The following is a 23,508-nucleotide window of genomic DNA, read 5'->3' as shown; positions in this document are numbered from 1 at the left end:
TGGAACGTCAGAATAACGTACAGGAGCCCAAAAACGGTGACCTCCAGGTTCAAGAACGCTCTCATTCCAACAACCATCAGGCACTATACTATAATAACCACAACCATCTCTCAGAAAATATGATCTACTATGGACTTTGTTTTGTTTGCACTATGGACTTTGGTTTTGCACAATTAGGGCCTGTTTACCCAGCACTACTGATTATTAATTTATTGTATTATTGATTATTGTATATTTATTTGTGTAATGGGCCTATAAAGTTGCAGCAAAGAAGAAATTTGTTGTTCATTGCCATTACATATGTCAATTAAACACGTTTGCCTCTTGAATGTAGTTTGAATGTCAGCCCCTTAAATATCATGGCTTCAGGAGAAACAGATCTGTTGCTTTTGAGTAAATAAGAACTGTTATGTTTCAGACTCCTACGGTTGAAAATAACCCTGCAGACAAAGTTGGGGCTTTGCACCATTATTGATTCCATCTGGGAGTGTTTTACACAGTAGGAAATGGTGCTACAACAGACCAATCCGATCAAACAGTCAGTTGGATTAGCCAATATGTGTTTAGAAACATCAAAGTGGGAACAATATTATTCTGCTCTGGATTAAGTCAACTTTCAGATGCACTGTACCATATGAGTTTTTATGAGTTTTGTGAAAAACATTCTAAGCTGTAAAACTGTCTAAACGCATGCAGCTAAATTTCAAATTCAAGAAATGTTGAACACATTTGAAGACCCGGAGAGCATAGAACAGACCCATCGGTCAAGAATGTCTGTGCTGAACATGATGCCAAGACCAACTCTCATGTGCCTGCACTTAATCTATTTCCCTCCATTCCCTACATATCCATGTGTATATCCAAAAGACCCTTAAGTGCCACTATTGTATCTGCCTCCCCTACCACCACCGGCAGTGCATTCCAGGGACTCACCACTCTCTGGGTAAAAAACATGCTCTGTACGTCTCCTTTAAACATTGCCCCTCTCACCTTAAAGCTATGCCATCTGGTATTTCACCATGTATTCTACTGAATACATATGTTCTACTGAAATACTGTTCATGCTCATTAGATGATAGTTTAATACACAAGTATAACATTCAAGGATGTTATAGACATTAACAGATAAGATTAACAAATCTCAGCTGCCTGCACGTGATCCATTCCCTGCATATCCACGTGCTTATGTAAAAGTCTCTTAAATGCCACTATCATGTCTGCCATATCACTACCCCTGCAGTGCATTCCAGGCACCTATCACTCTCTGTGTAAAAAACATGCCCTGCACATCTCCTTTAAACATTTCCCTTTCTCACATTAAAAGCTAAGCCCTCTATTCTTTTACATTGCCGACCAAGGGGAAATGGTTCAGACTGTCTATGTCTCACATAATTTTATATACTTCTATTAGGTCTCCCTTCAACCTCTGGCTTGTTTTAATTTTAAAGGTACATCATGGAAACAGGGTTTCCTACGCACATAGCCAATTAACCTCCAAGCCTTTGGAGTGTGGGAGGAAACCAGAGCACCAAGAGAAAACCCACCCTGTCACAGGGAGAACGTACAAACTCCGTGCAGACAGCACCCATAGTCAGGATCGACCAGGGTCTCAGGCGCTGTAAGGTAGCAACACTACCACTGCACCACTCTGCTGCCCCAACGACACTGTGACACCACTGGCATTCCAGAGAAACCAATCCATGTTTGTCCAACCTCTCCCTTGTTTTAATGCCCCATATTGCAGGTATTATTCTGGTAAACCTCTTCTCCAAAGCTTCCACATATTTCCTGTGGCGGGGCGCCCAGAACTGCATGGTGTAGGAAAGAAACAAACTGCTGAGCCAAAGTACTGGCGTTAAAGCAGAACCTGAGAACATCGGTCTTGGACTGTCCTTCACGGCACGATTTTGGCCACTGTGACACACTGGTGCAGACTTCTGTAGACAGCCTGGCTCCCAGCATACCAGTGTGGTCCAGAGCAGGGCGGAGGAAATGGCAGAAGGACTTTGACAGCTGGGAAGGGTTTCCCCTGAGGCTCACCAGCTGTCTTTGTTACTGAAAGCTTGTCAGTGGCAAAGATTAATCTGGTGCATGTTCTGTGGGCAAAGTTCCCAGCCTGAGAGCTGGAAAATCTGGGGAACTTTTGTGCCGCCCTGTTGAACTCGATGAAAAGTCCACCGTAACAGTGCATGTACCTAGTCACAAGCTCTTTACCTGCAGATCCAGTAGATTGCATTGGAACATCTATCCAGTTACAAGTAGAAGGGAAACCTAGGATACTGTGATACTCTGAGGAAAAAAAAGATTAGATTGGTGTTCTTCAAGATCAAGAGAGGTGAGATGGCAATAAAAGTACAAAATAAGATGAGTAGCAATCTTAACTTATAGGTTGGGTAGGAAGGAACTGCAGATGCTGGTTTAAACTGTAGACACAAAAAGCTGGAGTAACTCAGCGGGCCAGGCAGCATCTCTGGAGAGAAGGAATGGGTGACGTTTTGGGTCGAGACCTGAAACATCGCCCATTCCTTCTCCAGACGCTGCCTATCCCGTTAACTTGTAGGTTGTTCATTGAATCTTTGAAAGATACAGCATGAAAATTGGCTTTTTAGCCCTCCAAGTCTACGCTGACCATTGATCACCCATTCACATTTCTATGTTATCCCACTTTCTCATCCACTTCCCACACACATGGGATAATTTACCTACAAACCCACATGTCTTTGGGATACGGGAGCACCCGGAGAAAAATCAGGGAGAATGTGCAACCTCCACATTGACTGCATCCAAGGTCAGGATCAAACCCGGGTCTCTGGCGCCATGAGATGGTTAGAGCGTTAAATAAACAAAAGATTATTGCAGGATTACTTCAAGAAAGGAATCAGACAATTACTTGAAAAGTGTAAAGCGGCACTGTGATTGGTAGAACAAGATTAAAATAGGTGTTTATTGGATAAAACATTGACATTGCTAATGCCGTATTTTAACTCTGTGGTTTATATCCAATTGAATCAGAATTTGCAAGATTGTGGAAAATAATTTAAATATTCAAAATGCTTTAACTTTTATGTCATTATTTATAGCCTTTAAAACATTTTGACACCTTAAATTATTTTCAATAATGTTGCAAATTCTTATCTATTTATTGTATGTTTTCAACATTCTTGGAATCATCCAGAAAATCATGTATTTTGAAAATAGATCCTACAGTAAGGAGATGCTTAAGGTAACAAGTCTTCTCCAGCAACTCAAGAAAGTGGATACCATAGAACTAGTGTGAATGGGTGATCGATGGTCGTCACGGACTTGTTGGGCCAAAAGGCCTGTTTCCATGCTATATCCCTGAACTAAACTAAACTTGTACTTATCAGACTGCTTTTATCAATCCCCACGTTTCTGCTGCCTCTCGCATGAATTGATGGCAAAAGAAATGACTCCAGTCAATGTCACTGATGAAAAACGTTTGGGTATATTTATTGAAGCGTGAAGTTGACGACTTGCCTGTCATCAGAAGACTGATTGAGTACTCTTCTGCTCTGGTTGAGACTTGAGGGGTTTTTTCTAAATATAAACACCTGCTGCCTGAATGATTGAAATTCAAGCAATAACCTGCCCTCATCCAATGCAGCAACTAGACTTCTTTGCTTTCTTCTGTGAATTTCCAACACCTTCACCTCCTCAAAGTTTGCAAAGACTTTGACTTATTTATTGTCATACTATTTGTTGCTGGTTCTTATGGTTAATGTGTTAAAAAATACCCATCGCTTCAAAAACAGTTTCAAGTTATATAATAGCTCACAGCTTTGTAATGAAAGGCTCCTCAACAATTCTATTAACTGCCCTTTATTTTTATGCTGAAAAGTAACCAGCACAGATTTCAGTATAAGAATTTTGTTTTTGAGATACCATTGGGTCTAAAAAAAGAATATCACAAAAGTCACTCCTTAGCTTCTATTTTCCTTTTATTTAAAAATACCTGTTTCAAGAGCATTTAAAAATCCATAACATAAACAAAAATGTGCGGCACAATGGCACAGCGGATAAAGCTGCTGCCTCACAGTGCCAGAGCCCCGGATTCGATCCTGGCCTTGGGTATCATTTGTGTGGAGTTTGCATGTTCTCTCTGTGACCGCATGGGTACTCCAGTCCCCTCGTGCGTCCCAGAGACGTTTGGGCTAGTAGGTTAGTTTACAACTGTAAATTGCCCCTAGTGTAGAGGGAGAGGACGCGAAAATGGGATAACATAGAACTGGTATGAATGGGCAATCAATGGTCAGCGTGGTTTCAGAGATGTAAAGTAGACACAAAAAGCTGGAGTAACTCGACGGGTCAGACAGCATCTCTGGAGAAAAGTAATGGGTGATGTTTTGTGTCAAGACCCTTCTTCAGATTGAGAGTCAGTAGAAAGGGAATCGAGAGATATAGACAAGCAATGTTACAAAATTTTGAGATTTAAAAAATCAAGTCTGTAATTTATCCCATCAGATAAAGCATAAAAAGAAGTTTAATTTGACACCTAATTCACTTTCATATCTCAAGTATTAAAAAATGTTATGACCATTTTCATACTCGGAAATTAGCATCTTGTTCCCTATTGATTTTCTATGGACATAACAAAAAAGCTGTGATCGTGGACAGTCAAAAGCCCATAACCTTCTTAAAAATTCAGAGAACTGAATGAAATTTTCAGTTATCGTAGATTGGACCATTCTGAAACAAATATAAAATAATCTTACTTGGATGACCTGAAATTAAAGCATATAATTAGTTAGTTACCCAAGTGTAGCTAATTTCAAACTTCAATTACTAGATCTAAACATATATCCATTTCTTAATAAATGATTAACATTTTTAAATAGCCTAAGTGTCCAAATAATATTCATAAATAATTCACAATAAAACATGATTTTTAAATCTCATTTACATTAATTTATAGGCCAAATGGAAGGAATTTAGTGTTCAATTGCTGTAAATTAAAGTCCATTTTAAATCAGCTTTCTAGTGGGATCCTGTGAACGCGCTGGTTTAGAACGTTCACATTGCGCTAGATTTGTGCCCTTAAATGCCCAGAAAAATACTGCGGGGTATAATTGGCCCAAAATGAGCTACTCGCAATATTAAACTTTGTATAAAGGGATCTTAAGAAGCCCTTTTTAATGTAAAAATAAGCAGCATACCTTCTATTATTTGCTCTATGCGACCCACACTCAGCTGCCGGTGGTCGCGGGTTTAGAGATTGATTTTTAAACTACTATAACTATTATACGAGGCCTTTAAAACTAATAATAGCTTTTGCGATGGGGTCTTCCAGCGATTTTTCGTTAATAATTAACTAGGCTGAAAAACCTCGATTTGAACAGCCTAGAGAAAATCGCGTTTTAAACCCGCCCCCCTCTAAACGGCGCCAAAATCGCGCACACCCGCAGCGACAGATTTTCAGCGACGATTCAGGTAGGCTTTGCAACATACCTATATAGACGGTGATGTAGCGAGATACAGAACAAATGAATGAAAAATATGTTAAAAAAGTAAGGATGATAAAGGAAACAGGCCACTGTTAGGTGTTTGCCAGGTGAGAACAAGTACAGACAATGAGACTCAACAAGACGACTTTAAAGCTGGTATGAAGGGTGGGGGAGGGATGGAGAGAGAGGGAATGCAGGGGTTACTTGAAGTTATATAAATCAATATTCATAGCAGCTGTACAAGCGTAATAGGAGATGCTGTTCCTCCAATTTGTGTTTAGCCTCACTCTGACAATGGAGGAGGCCGAGGACAGAAAGATCGGTGTGGGAATGGGAAGGGGAATTAAAGTGTTTGGCAATCGAGAGATCAGGTAGGTCTGAGCGAAGGTGTTGTGGAAGAAAATATTAAAATCCTTTCTTACTTAATTTTGATTGGAATTGAACAAGGCAACAAAATGATGTGCAGATGTGGCAATTGGCATCTCTCATTGACCAGGTGGAGAAGAGGATTGTGAGAATGGGCAAATTAAGCTTTAGATGCATTACCTTTGTCTGGGAATGGGGAATGCAAACATAACAAAGATAGGACAGAGATAAGGAAGCTTGCTTTCCTCTGTGGTAAGTTACAGTAGACCACCCGTGCTCCCTGCTGTTAGTAGCATAGAAATGTGGCAGTAAATGGGGGGTTTATGATTGGCTCGGAGAGGGGATGGTGGAGCGGTCAGCCTAAAAGGTGAGATAGAATAATGTCAAGAAGCTCTTGTATTATGTTTGACTTGTAATACCTACCTGTTGTTGAATAAGATTGACATAAACAAAAAGTATGTTATGAGTAGAGCCAGGATTTTGCCATAAATGCCATGTGCCTTTTCATGCCTTTTTTGATGATTTCTGGAAGATAATGCCTTTTTCACGATTGAGTGCCTAAATCAGCCTTTTTTTGCCGTTTTAGCGTACCGTACAAGAAAATGTACACCACCATTGCGAAACCCGGCTGTAAGTGGGTGTTAAGTGGTGATTGGAGAAAGATGCGTGGGGAAGGGTCCAGTCTTTGCAAACTAGAGTCATGCTTTAAGTGGTGATTGGGGAGGAGCAGGTGGGGGAGGGTCCAGTCTTTTCAAACTGGAGTCAGGCTGTGAGTAGGTGTGAAGTGTTGGTTGGGGATGGGGTGTGGGGTACCAGGGTTAAGTTTGTTTATCGAACCTGTAGTAGAACTCGTTCAGGTAATTGGTCAGCTGACGATTGTCCAAGGAGCAGGGTGTTTTCCACTTGTAGCTTGTGATTTTTTGCAAGCCCTTCCACACTGAAGAAGTGTCATTTGCTGAGAACTTGCTCCTCAACTTCTCAGAATACCTTTCCTTGGCAGCTCTGATTCTTCTTCTCAGCTTGTATTTGGCCTGCCTGTAGAGGTCTGCATCCCCGCTCCTATAGGATCTACCCCTACAAACGTCAAAATGCCTAAAGTCAAGTCAATGCCTTGTAAAAAACTGAACGATTTGGTGAGAGTGCACGGGAGTGATATATTCTCTAGACAACTGTGTACTGTTTTGCAAAGCATGTGAGAAAGCAGTGAATCATGAGAAGAAATATTTCGTCTCCCAGCATGTACAGACAGCTAAACACAAGTCGGCTGCAGAGAAACTGAAGGTAGGAAATACGCAAGCTTGTCTCCTCACAACATTTACTGCTGGCTCCAGTCGCAAATCTGAGCTTTCGAGTGATCTGTGCAATGCATTCATTGATGCTGGAATTCCACTGTGGAAATTGGGAAACAAATCTCTCTGAGGTTTTTTGGGAAATACACAGAGGAACATATACCAAGTGAGTCATCATTACGGAAAAATTATGTTGATAGCAACTTCAACATTCTTGTGCAGAAAATTAGAGATGAAGTTGCATGCAACAAAATATGGATCTCAATAGACGAGACAACTAATGATGTGGGGAGATATGTTGCCAATGTGGTCATTGGTACACTGGAGGCAGGTCTACCATCAAAGGAGTATTTCTTGACATCGGAAGTATTGAAGTAGTCAAAGAGCTCAACTATTGTTTACATCTTCACGTGCTGTACTTAAAGTTCCTGGCGATGTAGGTAGACATACAAGGAAAGTGTGAGAGGGTGATTTTAGCTAACAAAGATCTTGAAGAAATACAAAACAAAGCTAAAATTCTCAAAGGTAGTTGTAATGCACAACATATCGACATGAATGTAGAGTGATCTCAGCTGAGGTAGAAATAAGTTTTTCACAACTGTAGCATATTCTGTCTGACAGACAGCACAGTTTAACACCAGATAATTTGAAAAAATGCTGGTAGTTATGTGCAACCAGGCAACTTTGGTCATTTAATGTAGTATACCTTTATAATTATCATTTTTAACCATATTTTGGTGGTGGAAATAAATGCCTTGTTATGCCTTTTTTGTCAATAAATGCCTTTTTTTGTAATTTTATTATTCCTTTTTGCCTGCCTATTTCAGAGATTTTTAGCGCCTAAACATCCTGGCTCTAGTTATGACAAAATAAATAATTGGTACCCATGTAGTAGATAGTAATAACAGGATATAACCATATAACAATTACAGCACGGAAACAGGCCATCTCGGTCCTTCTAGTCCGTGCCGAACACTTATTCTCCCCTAGTCCCATCTACCTGCACTCAGACCATAACCCTCCATTCCTTTCCCGTCCATATACCTATCCAATTTATTTTTAAATGATAAAAGTATCATTTGATGAAATGATGAAGTATATCTTTGCATAGTCGTATCTAACAAAAAACAAAAGATGTTTACTGCACAGTATAACTGTTGGTTAATTCTGCTGTGAAGTCAGAGAACTGGTGAGCAGTTAACTGCCGCCATCTCTCCATCATATCATGCAATAAAGTCTCTTGAAGCGAACCTGCAAAGTCTCCGCTTTTCATTTTCATTTAATTTCCCTCTAAATTAATTTATTCCACAGGTGTACAGCGAAACGATCGCCCAGTCTACGTTTGGCCTCACCGGTGTATGAGTCCACATCTTGAACAAAGGATACAGTAGGTAAGGTTGGAGGAGGTGCAAGTGAACCTCTGCCTAACCTGAAAGGACTGTCGAGGTCCCTGGAAATAAAACATAGTGCAGCTCTTTTACGAATTGAAGACCTTGAATACATTGAGAGGTGGTTGTTGCACAAGATAGACACAAAATGCTGGAGTAACTCAGCAGGTCGGGCAACATCTCTGGAGAAAAGGAACAGGTGACATTTCGGGTCGGAAGCACAGGCAAGTTTCTGGTTTCTGCAACTGATATTCTCATAATGTTTTCCCTGACAAGCCTTTTATACTGTATCACAGAACGCCAGACACCAGATAGGCTAACAAATTGTTTTAAGCTCGAGTTCCTTAGTTACAGAGAAGTGCAAAATACATCTCATTTAACTTGCAGTTGTTTTGTTACGCTCTTAATGTGCCAGGACATTGTGATTTGAAGGCATTTGCAATCTAAGACACTCTCGACATAGTTGTTCTTGATTATTTTCATGATTAGCTTTAACAATCCCAATAATATGTCAGTTCATTACAAATTAAACTACAAACAGCTGCTCAATACAGTCATTATTACATAATATAAATTCCCATTACTTGCCGCATAATAAGTGACTTCAAAGTCATCTCACAAATACACGCTCATTTTCAGCAAATCAATTGGGTCTTGAAAATCTGGAATCCAAATCTGTCTACGGTCATTGGTTCAATTCTGAGGCAAAGCTGGCAATACCTAGGGTGCTTTGCAGTGTACAATGTAATCTTTGGTAGAACACTTCCGTGAAGGCAGCTGCTTAAATATTCAAGGTATAGATGACTGTATGTAACGTACACACAAAATGCTGGAGTAACTCAGTGGGATAGGCAGAATCTCTGGAGAGAAGGAATGGGCGACGTTTCGGGTCGAGACCCTTCTTCAGACTGATGTCAGGGGAGTGAGCGGGACAAAGATAGAATGTAGTCAGAGACAGTAAGACTGGTGGGAGAACTGGGAAGGGGGAGGGGATGGAGAGAGAGGGAAAGCAAGGGCTATTTGAAGTTAGAGAAGTCAATGTAACTGTGGGTAATACGAGGTGCTGTTCCTCCAATTTGCGCTGGGCCTCACTCTGACAATGAAGGAGGCCCAGGACAGAAAGGTCAGATTGGGAATGGGAGGGGGAGTTGAAGTGCTGAGCAACCGGGAGATCAGGCAGTTTAAGGCAGACTGAGCGGAGGTGTTAAACAAAACGATCGCCGAGCCTGCGCTTGGTCTCGCCGATGTACAGAAGTTGACACCTGGAACAGCGGATACAGTAGATGAGGTTGGAGGAGGTGCAAGTGAACCTCTGCCTCACCTGGAAAGACTGTTAGGGTCCTTGGATGGAGTCGAGGGGGGAGGTGAAGGGACAGGTGTTGCATCTCCTGCGGTTGCAGGGGAAGTACCTGGGGAGGAGGGTGGTTTTGGTGGTAAGTGTCGAGTTGACCAGGGAGTTGCGGAGGGAATGGTCTCTGAGGAAAGCAGAAAGGGGTGGAGATGGGATGCTGTGGCCAATAATTGGATCCCGTTGGAGGTGGCAAAAGTGTTGGAGGATTATATGCTGTTGTATATTTGAGTAATCTTAAATAACAATACCTTTCCTCAACTTGTTAATTTTTTCATCATATATTTGGTCTGATTTTTAATGGACATTACATCTGCCCCATTGTTAAACTTCTTTTTATCGAGTCCACATCGCAAGATTAGAAATTGTTCAGCCAGAGCTGAAGATACTTCTCTGTATCTGTATAGAATGGCGTCCTGTGCTTCTTGTGCGTGGTGGTGGAAAGATTGGTGGAAGAAGGGCTGCGACGTGAACGCTCTTTCCTTGACCCCCATCGTTAAACTGTTAGCCTCATACACAGTGCTATTGCAGGTCCTATGTCTCCTCGTACCACAACACACGCTACAGAAAAACCCAAATGCACCAACCATCGTTTTCTCTCTGTTGCATTTTTCTACAGTGTTCCACGAACTACAAAGAACATTGTAAAATGAAAATAAATTTTAAAAAAAGATGATAGATAGATAGATATAATTTATTGCCACACAACCAGGGTTGGTGGAAATTTGGGTTGTCAGCAGCAGTACAATAATAAAGAACACACAATAAAACTGTAACACAAACATCCACCACAGCATTCATCACTGTGGTGGAAGGCACAAAAATGTGGCCAGTCCTCCTCCATTTCCCCCCCGTGTACAGGACCAGAGTCCAGTCAGTCCAGGATCGGCTCTTCCTCACCGGAGACCGCGGCTTTAGATTGTTGTAGGCCGCAGGCCGGCGGTCGAGATTTAAAGTCCCCGCCGCAGCCAGAAGCACTGTAGACTGCAGGGCCGGCGGTCGAAGCTCCCCTCCAGGGGTGATGGTAAGTCCATGCCGCACCCGCGGTAGAAGTCGGCCGCGGGCCGGCAGTGATGGCTTCTTCTTCCCCCGGGTCCACCACGAGGGATGCCGGGCTGTAGACGCCGCACCAGCTGGAGCTCTGCAGACCGCGGCTTCAGGCTGCGACTTTAGGCTGCCGGCTGCCCCGGGCCAGCAAAACGGAGCGCTCCCCTCCAGCGAGCCCCAGCGAGGGTCGCCCGCTCCACGCCGAGAGTCCACGCTGCGCCCGCCGCTGAAGCCCCGGGCGCGTCTCCGGGAAAGGCCGCATCGATCCTTGATGTTAGGCCACGGGGGAGGCGACCTGGAAAAAGTCGCCTCTCCATGGAGGAGGCGACCGAAGCAGTTTCCCCCTTACCCCCCCACACCACCCCCCACACAAAACACACGAAGAAACTTGGGCAGGTGGGACTAGAGTAGATAGGGCATCTTGGTCAGCATGGGCAAGTTGGGACGAAGGGCTTGTTTTGGTGCTGTATCAGATAAATATACAGAACATAGAACAGTACAGGAGAGGAACTTTGGCCCACAATGTCTGAGCTGAGCATGATTCCAACACCAACCCTCATCTCTTTGTACATCATCCATATCCCTCCATTCCCTGCATATCCATGTGCATATCCCAAAGTTTCGTAAATGCCATTATGGTATCTGCCTCCACTAGTACCCTGGCAGCACATTCTAGGCACTCACCACCCTTTGTGTAATCAATAATACAATAAATTAGTAATTGGTAACCAGACCATAATAGTGCAATACCTAAGTTTAAGAAAGAACTGCAGATGTTGGTAAAATCAAACGTAGACACAAAATGCTGGAGTAACTCAGCGGGTGAGGCAGCATCTATGGAGAAAGAATTGGCGACGTTTCAGAAGGGTCTCGACCCAAAACGTCGCCAATTCCTTCTCTCCATAGATGCTGCCTCACCCGCTGAGTTACTCCAGCATTTTGTGTCTACCATTGTGCAATACCTAAGTCCACAGTGCAACAAAAAGTAATTCCATAGTAGATCACAGTTGCTAAGGTACAGTTACGGTTAGTTATGCAGTTTCCAAGAACCTGATGGTTGCTACGATGAAGATGTTTTAACAATTCGACTTGCTTAGAAACACAGTATCTTTCATCTTATAAGGAAGCCATTCTGGAAACTTGCCCAATTAATCCCACATCTTTCCCCCCCTCCCCCCCACCACCCTGAAATTAATCAGCATCAAGTAATAAAAATGGTTTTAAAGACATCAGATTAGAATGAACAAAGATATTATCTATGTTTTTCTCTCTATTTATGTGTTGGTCCCTTCCTCCCTGTCTCAAAGGCCAAAGTAATTAACATTACTGCCTCACAGGCATTAAAGGATTTAGCAGTTATTTTTTTTAACTGTTAGCAAAACACAGGTGGACAATTAACTGGCTTCGGAATTAAATATTGTTTTTGATAATTGAATTAATGTGAAGTTTCCCTTTTCCCTTCTCTCTGACCCTCAGTATCTCTTGCCCGCTAGGCTTATTACATCTTTTCATAGGTTGTATAAAAGAACAAAATCTAGCAAAAGACATAGCATCAAAAATATATTTTCCCCATTCACTTCCAACAGAGCCAAAAATCGACATGTTGTCCAGAAATGCTGCCTGACCTGCTGAGTTACTCCAGCACATTGGAACATATACTGGAGAACATGTTTCGGGTCAAGACCCTTCTTCAGATTTCCTCACTTTGAAAAAAGCTCCTTGACCTAAAATATCATCCATGTTCTGCCTTACACGCTGAGTTACTCCAGCACTTTGTTCTTTTTCTCTCTCAAGATACGAGCATCTGCGGTTCCTTGTGTCTACATGGATAGGAAAGGTAGAGGATGCTGGTTTACAAAGTGGGTCAGTGGGTCAGCCGGCAACTCAGGAGAACATGCATAGGTGATGTTTCAGGTTGGGACCATTATTCAGACTGATTATGATAGTGGGAGAAAGCTGGAAAAAAGGAGGGGCTAGACAGAATCTGGCGAGTGATAGGTGGATAATAGCGAGGGGGGGATTTTGACAGGCAGATGGTTAGAAAAAGGTCAGAGATGAAAAGACAAGAGGTGTGAGATAAGGATAGAAGAGGTACAAATTATGGTGCAGAGGAGGGGAAAGGAGAAATGGGTACAAGTTCAGGTGGGACACAGGAAAGGTAGGGGTGGAAATGGGGGGCGGGGGGGCGGGGGGCCGGGGGAGGGGAAGGGTTGTTGTTAGTAAGCGAGTTACCAAAAATTGGAGAATTCAGTGTCCAACACAGGAAATGTTGTCAAATATGTATATAACCTCTGACATTTCCCTGGAAAATCTGGTGGACATTTCACTTCATAATCAAGGCAGAAGATGTGTGCACTGAACCAGCCTGGATGCTATTAACATTACAAAGCTATTTTGTTTACCAAAGCACAAAGTACTGAAGTAACTCTGCATGTCAGGCAGCATCTCTGGAGGACCAGAATCATAGGAATGGAATAGAGTGGAATAGAACATCAAACCGAAACACTGCCTATCCATTCCCTCCACAGATGCTGCCTGACCCGCTGAGTTCCTCAAGCACACTCTTATCTCGTGGTTACCATCGGTGAAGAAGGTATAGGTGCCTGAAAAGAAGAGCCAGCACTTTCTGCTTTACTCAAGATTCCAGCATCTGCAGTTCCATGTGTCTATCTTGCTTATCCATGTGCATCTTAAAATTTGAATTCATACATCAAATTTCAACATAAAAATAGCGAGACTAATAAGAAGACTTTCATTTTTGAAACAACTCAAGGATTTATTTAGCAATGATGCATGGCTATGTATAGAAAGATGAATGTTATGTATATAATTTAGTAGTTTCGTTTTTTTTAAGTTTAGTTTAGAGATACAGCACGGAAACAGGCCCTTCGGTTCACCGAGTCCACTCCATCCAGCGACCTCTACACACTAACACTATCCTACACATATTAAGGACAATTTTACATTGTACCAAACCAATTAACCTACAAACCTGTACATCTTTGGAGGAAACCAGAGCACCCGGAGAAAACCCACGCGGTCACAGGGAGAACATACAAACTCTGTACAGACAACACCCGTAGTCAGGATCGAACCGGGTCTCTGGCGCTGTAAGGCAGCAACTCTGCCACTGTGTGCCCCAGAAGGGTTCACAATTTCACATAAACTTTTATATCTTTCCCTTAGTTATTCACTTAAAATAGTCACACAATCGACAATAAAAAAAACGCTTTAAACTTAATCTTAACTAAGATTCAATCCTATCATACACAGTGCTAGATAAACAGATGGGTCTGCTCAAAATGATGTGCTTAGGAGTTTAAAAACATTGAAAACTGAGCTGACTAAATTTAACAAGTACTATATATTTAATGTAAAAATGACAAATGTACAAACCAAAAACCAGTGTAACCATTAAATAACAGGGTTCCTAATTCCCATGCTAAAAGAATCGTTACAACATATTTTACTAACTATGTAATTTAGATGTTAAAATCAATCATATGATGGAAGATTACACATTTTATGATTCACTACTGACACACAGTTGCTAAACAATTTAGTATTATATGATTACTGTAAATTACATATTGAAGGGACCTTTTATTGTGCATGCTGTCTCAATTAGAAGCAGCTGTTGTAACGCTCATCCCAAATGAGTTATTTATTCCCACTTATGTATTTATATTTAAAAGATTTGACAAATCACCAGCGTAAGGTATTGGTTCTGATAAATGACCACATAAGGTAACAACATTTTTTCACCGACCTAACCAAAAGGGTGATTCAAAAAGTGTATGCTAAAAAATGTCTAGCTTCAAGAGTCAAGAATGTTTAATTATCACATATACCGACATCGGAAAAATTGTAATTCTTACTTGTAGCAGCTCTAGAGGCCTGTAACCACAATACAACACAACTCCAATACAGGCGGCACGGTGGCGCAGTGGTAGAGTTGCTGCCTTACAGCGCTTGCAGCGCCGGGGACACGGTTTCAATCCTGACTATGGGTGCTGTCTGTACGGAGTTTGTACGTTTCCCCCGTGACTGCGTGGTTTTTCTCCGAGATCTTCGGTTTCCTCCCACACTCCAAAGACGTACAGGTATGTAGGTTAATTGGCTTGGTGTATGTGTAAATTGTCCCTCGTGTTTGTAGGATAGTGTTAATGTGCAGGAATCGCTGCTCGGTGCGGACTCGATGGGCCGAAGGGCCTGTTCTGCACTGTATCTCTAAACTAAACTAAATAGTAGTGCAAAAAAATGCCCAAAGTCCTTTGTGCAACCAAAGACAGTCCATAGTTCATCAGTTAGTATTGTGCAGTGTTCAAGAGCCTAATGGTTTTATGGAAGAAGCTATTCTTGAACCTGGTGGTTTCGGTTTTCAGACTCCTGTACCCTCTTCCCGAAAGTAGGAGTGAAATGAGATGTGGACAGGATAATGTGGGTCTTTGATGATGGTAGCTGCCTTTGTGAGACAATACCTCCTATTATAGTGTGGAGATCAAATCTAAAACTCCATCGTCATATCGAATCCTATATCCACTTTATTACGCAAATTAAACTATAAAATGGTGCAGTCAACTTTATAATGATAATATGGTCAAATCTATGCTTTATGATTGGTCATTCAGCACAAACATTTTCATCTCCTAGACACTGCGAGCTGGCCGAGAGGTTATTCTTTACAATGGCACATTTTACAGCCACATTTAATTAGACATCCAAGAACTGCTGCCAAAACACTCGCTGGCAAAATAAATCACAATAGTCAGGATTTGGAAAGATTACTATAAATAAAAGCTATCTCTTGGGATAATCATTGTAATGTTATCAAAAGCTTTGAAACAAAGTATTTGCATACATTTCAATGTTTCTTGCCTCAGTTTCCAAAGTTATGGTAAAAAAATCATATTTAAAATACATGGTCACAAAATACAATTATTACTAGACTTAATTTTCTGCATGATATATGGTATCTAAAGTTGTACTACATGAAGCGCCGTTATTCTTAGGACTTTAAACCTTAAAATTGTAAGTATTTTAACTCTCACCTTTTACTTACAATAGCCAAAGAAAGACACTTGGCCAAACAGTTGATGCCAGCTCTTAAGGGAGTAATCCCATTAGACCCATTCCCCATCCTCTTATTTCCCTTTGCAATTTATCTTCTCTCACTGCTGCCGATTGTCCCCTCTTTTGATTTTTTTTGCTATTAACCCGCGCTAAAGAAGCCAATTAACTTACCAGCAGGTATTTAGGAAGTGGGTGGAAACAGGAATACCTAGAAAAATCCACTTTGTTATAGAGAGAAGGTGCAAACTCTGCACTAACAGCGCCAGAGGTCAGGATCAAACCCAGATGCCTGGAGTGTTAACTCCTTTGCCCACGTTGCAAACCACACAATGAAAATGAACTAAATGGTTTGAATCATCTCCTTTGAATATACCTACTTCTGTGAGAACATTGCAGCATGGAAACCTTTTCATAAATCACTGGCTGAATAAACTCTGAATTTATACAAGGAGATGTAGAAAATTATAGATGGTGGGTATAATTCTATGAGCCAGAGGAAGATATCAGAAAAGAATTTGAAAGTTAATGAAACAGACAAGCATTAAGCATTTAAATTAAAAGTAAACCATCTCATTCAGAATAATGCAGAGCCCCATTTTGTTTTCAAAAGTAATGTCACACTTTCTATGAGCCACATAAAACCTCTTCTACATCCTGCCTTGTAAAGTACTCCAAGACCATGGAAATCTTAGATTTCAAGTGTTTACCTATGAAGCAGGACAAAATAAAATACATCAAAATTAACGCCAGTGACCTCTTCTGAGGGCAATGCAGAGTAGTCACTTTGGAATAGTTAGATCAGATTTTAGCCACACTGGACAGGGTACTGAAGATTCTTAACTGATATTCTCAGTACTGGCTGCATTAATATAACTGAGTGAACTTCAATGAAACTAATCAAAAAAGTCCAGTTCAACAGGACACAATGTGGTTGTATAAATGCTGGCCATAGATAGGTATTTGGAATTACTCACAACATGCCAGGCTTTGTAGGCTAGCATGAATATGGTGGAAGGAATGACCTCTTTTAATGCCACTAATTTCTGTGGTTGGAAGTGGATATTGAGATATTTCAGACAAACCCAGCCCATGCTCAGAACCAGAGGTCATGGGATTCAGGATAAATGCAGCGTCTAAGTTCTCAAGTACTGAAAACAGCAGGTTACGTCAGATAATAGACAGCACTGAAGTACTTTTTCATATTCTATCAATTATATCTGAAGCAGACTAAATCTGCCCGTGACTCGCGCTTCTGAGTAGTAATGCAGCAAACACTCTGGCACCTACCACACTGATTATTCAACGAGGGAAATAACAATTGAAAACCAAAAGGCCTTTTGAAAGAAAGTGGCAACAAATATATGTCCTCTCCCAGTTGTTAAACAACCCGTTCCAACTGGAAGAGTACTACAGGCAGAGCAAGCTTCTCCGAAAGTGAAAATCAGGACAACAAATTCAGTTTACTCTGGAGTTATGGAAAACATTTTGGATTGAATGAGACGCTTAAAAGTTCTGCAGCAGCAAGCAGTGGCAAAATGGATAGTTGTTCATTTTTAAATGGAATGTTTCAAATGACCGGTCCTATCATCATTTTATATAGCTATACGCATATGCAGCAAAAATTCCAATTAAAATCATGCAAACGTTCCCATCTAGCGGGGGCTCATTTCACTTTACCATGTGTTTAGCCATGATTAGAATGACTTCATTTTTTTCCATTTGTGGCAGCTCTTTAACTGGCCATGGAAATGAGTAGCTTTTAATTTGGAATGTGAAATTGAATCTAATTGCAAGAGTTAATTTATAGAGTACAACATGATAAACATGACTTCAACTTCTCATTTTTATTTCAAAAAGTATCAGACAGTAAATATCATGTATTAAATCGTAGAAGCTTTTGCAATTAATTGAATCAAATTTAAATGCAATTCGAAAAGTCTATTTTGACAGAGGTGCAGCTGTTAGAATGGCTGCCTCACAGCTCCAGAGATCCACGATCTATCCTGACCTTGGGCGCAATCTGTGTGGAGTTTGCATGTTACCTCCCACACCCCAAATATGTGCAGGTTTGTAGGTTAAATAGCCTCTCTAAATTGCCCCGGCTGCCACTAGGGGCGCCGCATTGATGGCAGCCTCTGCCTACAGTTTGTCTGTTTTTTCTATCTTTTTGTATTTTAGTCTGTCTTAACAGTTTGTTTTGGAGGTTTCTTTAGTTTTTCTACGTGGGGGAGGGGGGTAGGGTAAGGGGGAAACCGTTTCCCAGTCACTTCCTTGCGAGGATGCGACTATTCTCCGAATCGCGTCCTCGCCCCCCTCGTCACGGCCTACCAACTGGATTGACGCGGCTTTTCCTGCCGGGGACCAGACCAGAGCTTCAACAGCGGTGGCGCAGTGCTGGATCCATCGCAGAGCGGGCGATGCCTCACCTGGGATCGCCGTTTGAAGCTTCGGAGTGTTGGGCCTGCTGCTTCAACATCGCGGAGCTGTGGTTCGTGGGGCTTCCAGCGCGGGCGGCGCTGACTTCGGCGTCGCGGAGTCCTGGGATCCCTTTGCTGTGGGTCTCCGCCCGGCGCGGCCTGTGGACTTTGGGAGCCCCGGACTCCGGTAGGAAGTGGCCGATTCGGAGCTCCAAGCCGCTGAGGTTGTTCTCCCGTTCCGACGTCGGAGTTCCATCGTACCAGCGAGCGGACCTGAACATCGGGCCACCCATATCGGCGACTGCAGAGGGCTCGGGAGGCCTCGACCACAGGTGAACATCAAATACACATCAAAGAACATCAGAGGAAGATGACTGAACTTTTGGTGCATTCCCTCACAGTGGGAAACTTTGATTCTGCTGTGTGGGGATGTTTTATGTTGCAGTTTATCATGTGTTGTGCTCTTTTTTTATTCGTATGGCTGTGTGGTGACCACACATTTCACTGTACAAATTGGTACATGTGACAAATAAATGTATCTTGTATCTAACTTGTGTGTAGCACCAGTGTTAACAAGTGATCGATGGTCAGCGTGGACTCGACTCTAAAGCATATCCTAGACAATGAACAGGGAAATAGTGAAATAAGCAGGTTCGAAGCAACCTTGTTATGCAATGATATTAATAATACAAAATCTGCATTACATAAGCAAATTAATTTCAAACGCTTCACCCCTCCAGTGACTTGGGTTCAACCCTGACCTCTGGTGCTGTGGAACTTGCATGTTCTCCCTATGACTGCATGGATTTATTTCAGATGCTCCAATTTCCTTCCACAGCCTAAAAACATGCAGGTTAACTGGCTACAGAAAATTAACCATCTAAGAGCCCTACAGCTATACACCATAGTAACAAGCCTTTCGGCCCACCATGTCCATGCCGACGAAGTTGGCATACAGCCCCATTTGCCTGCATTTGGCCCACCGTCCTTGCAACTTTCTTAACCATATTGTGCGGGTGAGTGGTAGAATCTGAAGTGAGCTGATAAAAAACTGGGAAGACTAAAACAAACTATGTATAATTTATTACATAGCACCTCTACAGCGGTAGAGTTGCTGCCTTACAGCGCCAGAGATCCGGGTTCAATCCTGATTATGGGTGTTGTCTTTACGGAGTTTGTAGGTTCTCCATGTGGGATTTTCACGGGTGCTCCAGTTTCCTCCCACACTCCAAAGACGTACAGATTGGTAGGTTAAATTGGCTTTGGTAAAAATTTGAATTGTCCCTAGTTTGTAGGATATTGGTAGTGTACGGGGATCGCTGGTCGGCACGGACTCAGTGGGCCGAAGGGCCTGTTTTTGCACTGTATCTCTGAACTAAACAAAATTAGTGTAAATGGGTGTTTGAGGCCGGCACAGCTCGGTGGACTGAAGGGTCTGTTTCCACTCCGTATGATTCTTGTGACTCATTCTACATTATTGGAATGTTTTCTTTTGAATGTTGCTAAGATGCACTTTTGCGGAAAACTAGCTGCTATGCTGAATTGGAAACTGGATTTTCACTTTACATGCCTGGATTCAAATCCAATTCCCTGGATGAGTTTCCCCTTTCTTCTGGCAGTAGGTGAAGTGATTTTGCACAAACATAACCCAGTTCCAAATGAAACACCACTGGCAAATAACAGGAGATATACTTATGCAACCCACCAAAGATACTGTTGGCTATGAAGAGAATAAGGAATAAACTGACTGTGAACTTCGATGTACAGGCAAAGACCCACTCCAAATGACTAACTACTGCTTGATTAGGCAATTAAATGGAAGGATGAGGGGAAGCTGCCCTCTCCACTACTGCTGTCTCTTAACTTGCAAACAGCTCACAAAAGAGAGACAGAGCTTGATTAACTTTCAACTGTGCCAACCCAAAAGGCACAGTTAAAAACAAAGCAATAGATAAGCAGTTAAATTTGCAGTCCTAGAACTGATTTATTTATGAGTTTGCATTGAAACAGCAGAAAAGAAAGATGGATTGAAATAATACCAGCACAAAGTACGACATTCAATGTATTGTTTTAATAACTAATGCTTTCCATAAACTACACCGTGTAACTTAGACAACCTGGTTCCGTGGAAACTTTATTGAAAAGGAAATGGTTCGTATTTTTTAATAATTATATCAATCTAATTTTACATCTGTTTTAACGAAGCATGAGAATTTTTTTAACCAGCTTTGGCACAAATCTTACAAAGTAAATTTTCTTTGCAAACTACCTCATTACTCTCAAATATGAGGAAAAACACAGATGGCCCGTTGCTCGGCAACTAAACAATAATTACCAATAGACAAAGCTTCCGCCCCGAACAGAACACAATAAACAGGTTAATGGTGCCGTGTCGATATGAAATTTCAAGAACAGAATAAAATCAACTTTATTGCTAATTTGAAGCTATTCGCTGACCCTGGCTGTTTGTACATCGGCAATGACATCATACTAGGAAACAAAGATTCAGCCTGATTCTAAACCAACCCATTTATTTCCTGAAAGTTAATCTCTGCATGCAGTGTCTCAATGGATTTGGCATTTGCAAATGTCTAGCTATGTCAATTAGAGTCTTATACATGCAAATATCTGGCTTTCATTATATTCATCGCACTTGCCCACAAACAATCTTAAGAATATTCGAAGCTTTTCCACAACTTGCATATCAAATTCGGGGGTTCTGCTCAACCTCTAAATTCTTTACAATATATATTGCAGAAAACAAATATACAAAGCTTGCAACATGTCTACGTTTAATTTTTATGCTGATTGGTGCAAGGTCTAAATAAAATAAACTAAAGCAAAAATGCTCAGAATGGAATTATTTTGTTTCTTTTAAAAGTTTTTTTTAATCTATATATTTTCTACTCTATGATTACAAACAGGTGAAAATCTCCAGGCAATATATGAGGACATACAGTCATACCTTAACTTTTCCTTGCACCAACTCTTCCATCCTGATAGTACAGTAACAGCATGAATCGAAGCATGGCTGTTTGTTGAATCAGTGAAGTAAAATAACCACTTCAGTTTATTAAAATAGCTTCACCAGTTGTTCACCATGGGCTTAATCGTACATCTTAGGTTAGATTACACATGTAAAAAGTAACATTTTACACCATGGGCCACTGCTAACACCAATGGACAAAGGATATGCTTTCATATAGCAGTAAACTATGAAGCAATGATTATGGCCACTGACTCATTGCGGATAAATAACCAAATTTAATTTTGTTTACATGATGCATAGTAGAAGTAGCAAATTTTGTGGGAGAAAATTTTAATTTTCTTTCAATTTGAGACTTTAAAATTACCAACAGGAGTATTTTAAAGGCTCGAATTGAAAGAAATGGCCACTTGCATTATAAAATTATATATCAATATCCTTGATTGATTTTGTTACCTTAACAGCACAATTAATCCATTGTTTTTATTAAATGGTCCATACGGCAGGGCAAAATGGCAACGATGGTCGTTGTAACAAAAGATGAAGGATCATGAAGGAGAAATGTAATATTGCAACAATTGTGAATCTCTGTTCGTTTGCACAATTATGCACCAAATCTAAGCATTATGTGAAAGGTCACGTGAAAAGAGCTAACATTTAAGCATGATCTTCTGCCATGGTAGGACATTGAAGCAACAATTCCCACTTAGACATGCCGCAACAAGTAGTGAGATCCAATTAGGTACACTTGATTTGCCCCAGTTGCCCATTTAATTAGAAGTGGATATCTAGGGCAAAGATTAGTGTCGTTGGTCAATCTGTGCCATATTTTCAAAACGTAAGGCTGTCTACTATAAAAGTCTAAAACATTGAGACTATTCATTCATAATACTTTTGGAGCTTCTTCTCTGATGGACTCCTCCCCAGTGCCCATCATGTTGTAAGCACTGGAGCCCACAATAAAATCTATTATCATTTTTACGTTGATTTTGATATCAAAAACAATGCAGCAAATAAAAACTTTGAATAAAAGGATGGGACATGTAGACCAATATAGACATGTAAATTTATTAATACATCGCAGATGGGCTAACTATAATGCCAAGTTGCTCAACTCCTTCAGATCATGTACGAGCCATGATAATACCCACGTAAAGCCGCAGTAAATTGAAAAAGCTTACCATTTTGTTCATCTAATTCATTTCCTATATCCCGACCCATTTGTTTTTGTCTGGCTATCACTGTTACCAGAGCATCCAAGCCCGCATCTTGCTCTGAATTTGGAAATAGCACAAAAGAACAAAGTCAATGAAATGCAGCTGATCTCCATCTGTCTTCCAAAACTCTGGGATAGAATTATCACACTATAGAGACAATCTGTACAATTGAAGTACAACATTCAACTGGCATGTCAGTCATAGAATGCCAGTTAAGCAATTGCAAAGCAGAAAGATAATCAATTCAATTCATTCATAATAATCAATATTGTCTATGTTTAACATTTTCAATGTATATTAATATATCACAAAGCATAAAACATAGCTGTTTAACATTGCTTATAATCCATGACAAACCACTCTGTAAGATACATGAACAAATATTAATTTAGTTTTGTTTTGACTCTTAGGTCACCATCTCACTATCTCATTAACACCTATCTCACCACGGACTAACTTTACTGAACCTTTTTCCTTCCGCCCACAATATTTAATATGTAAAAGAATATGTGATTCTGTTTGTAGTTTGTTTGGTTGTTTGTTTGTTTGTCTTTTTGCACAAAGTCCGCGAGCATTGCCACTTTTCATTTCACTCCACATCTCATATGTGTATGTGATGAATAAACTTGACTTGACTTGACTAAGTGGCACCTCAGTCCTGGCTGTTAGAATTCCTAATCTACATCTCACTTGTTTAACCACATTGGTCAGGAACTCACTGGTGCAAAATTTGTTTATCGTAATGCAATTAATCTCTGATGTTAATGTCAAATCATTAATGTTTATTGCCGGATATAATTTTTGAAGTATATATACGAAAAAAGCTGCTATTAAGACTATTCATCCTTATTAGATAACTTGCATTATCTTTATAAATCCTGAGAATGTAACATTATATAACCCCACTGAAATCAT

The 23,508-nt window shown here is 40.9% G+C and overlaps 1 protein-coding gene across 1 annotated transcript in view; it reads right to left on the bottom strand.

Annotated features, from left to right (window-relative positions):
• The window catches only part of stx8 (syntaxin 8), a 172,004-nt gene that overhangs the window by 110,623 nt on the left and 37,873 nt on the right, over positions 1-23,508 (bottom strand). The window contains 1 exon segment of the mRNA XM_033044615.1: positions 22,558-22,650. Coding sequence (XP_032900506.1) covers positions 22,558-22,650 — 93 coding nt within the window.

This window comes from Amblyraja radiata, chromosome 26 (assembly GCF_010909765.2).
Source record: "Amblyraja radiata isolate CabotCenter1 chromosome 26, sAmbRad1.1.pri, whole genome shotgun sequence".
Taxonomy (NCBI): domain Eukaryota; kingdom Metazoa; phylum Chordata; class Chondrichthyes; order Rajiformes; family Rajidae; genus Amblyraja; species Amblyraja radiata.
The sequence above is the reverse complement of the archived record's forward strand: the minus strand, read 5'-3'. Positions and strand labels throughout refer to the sequence as shown.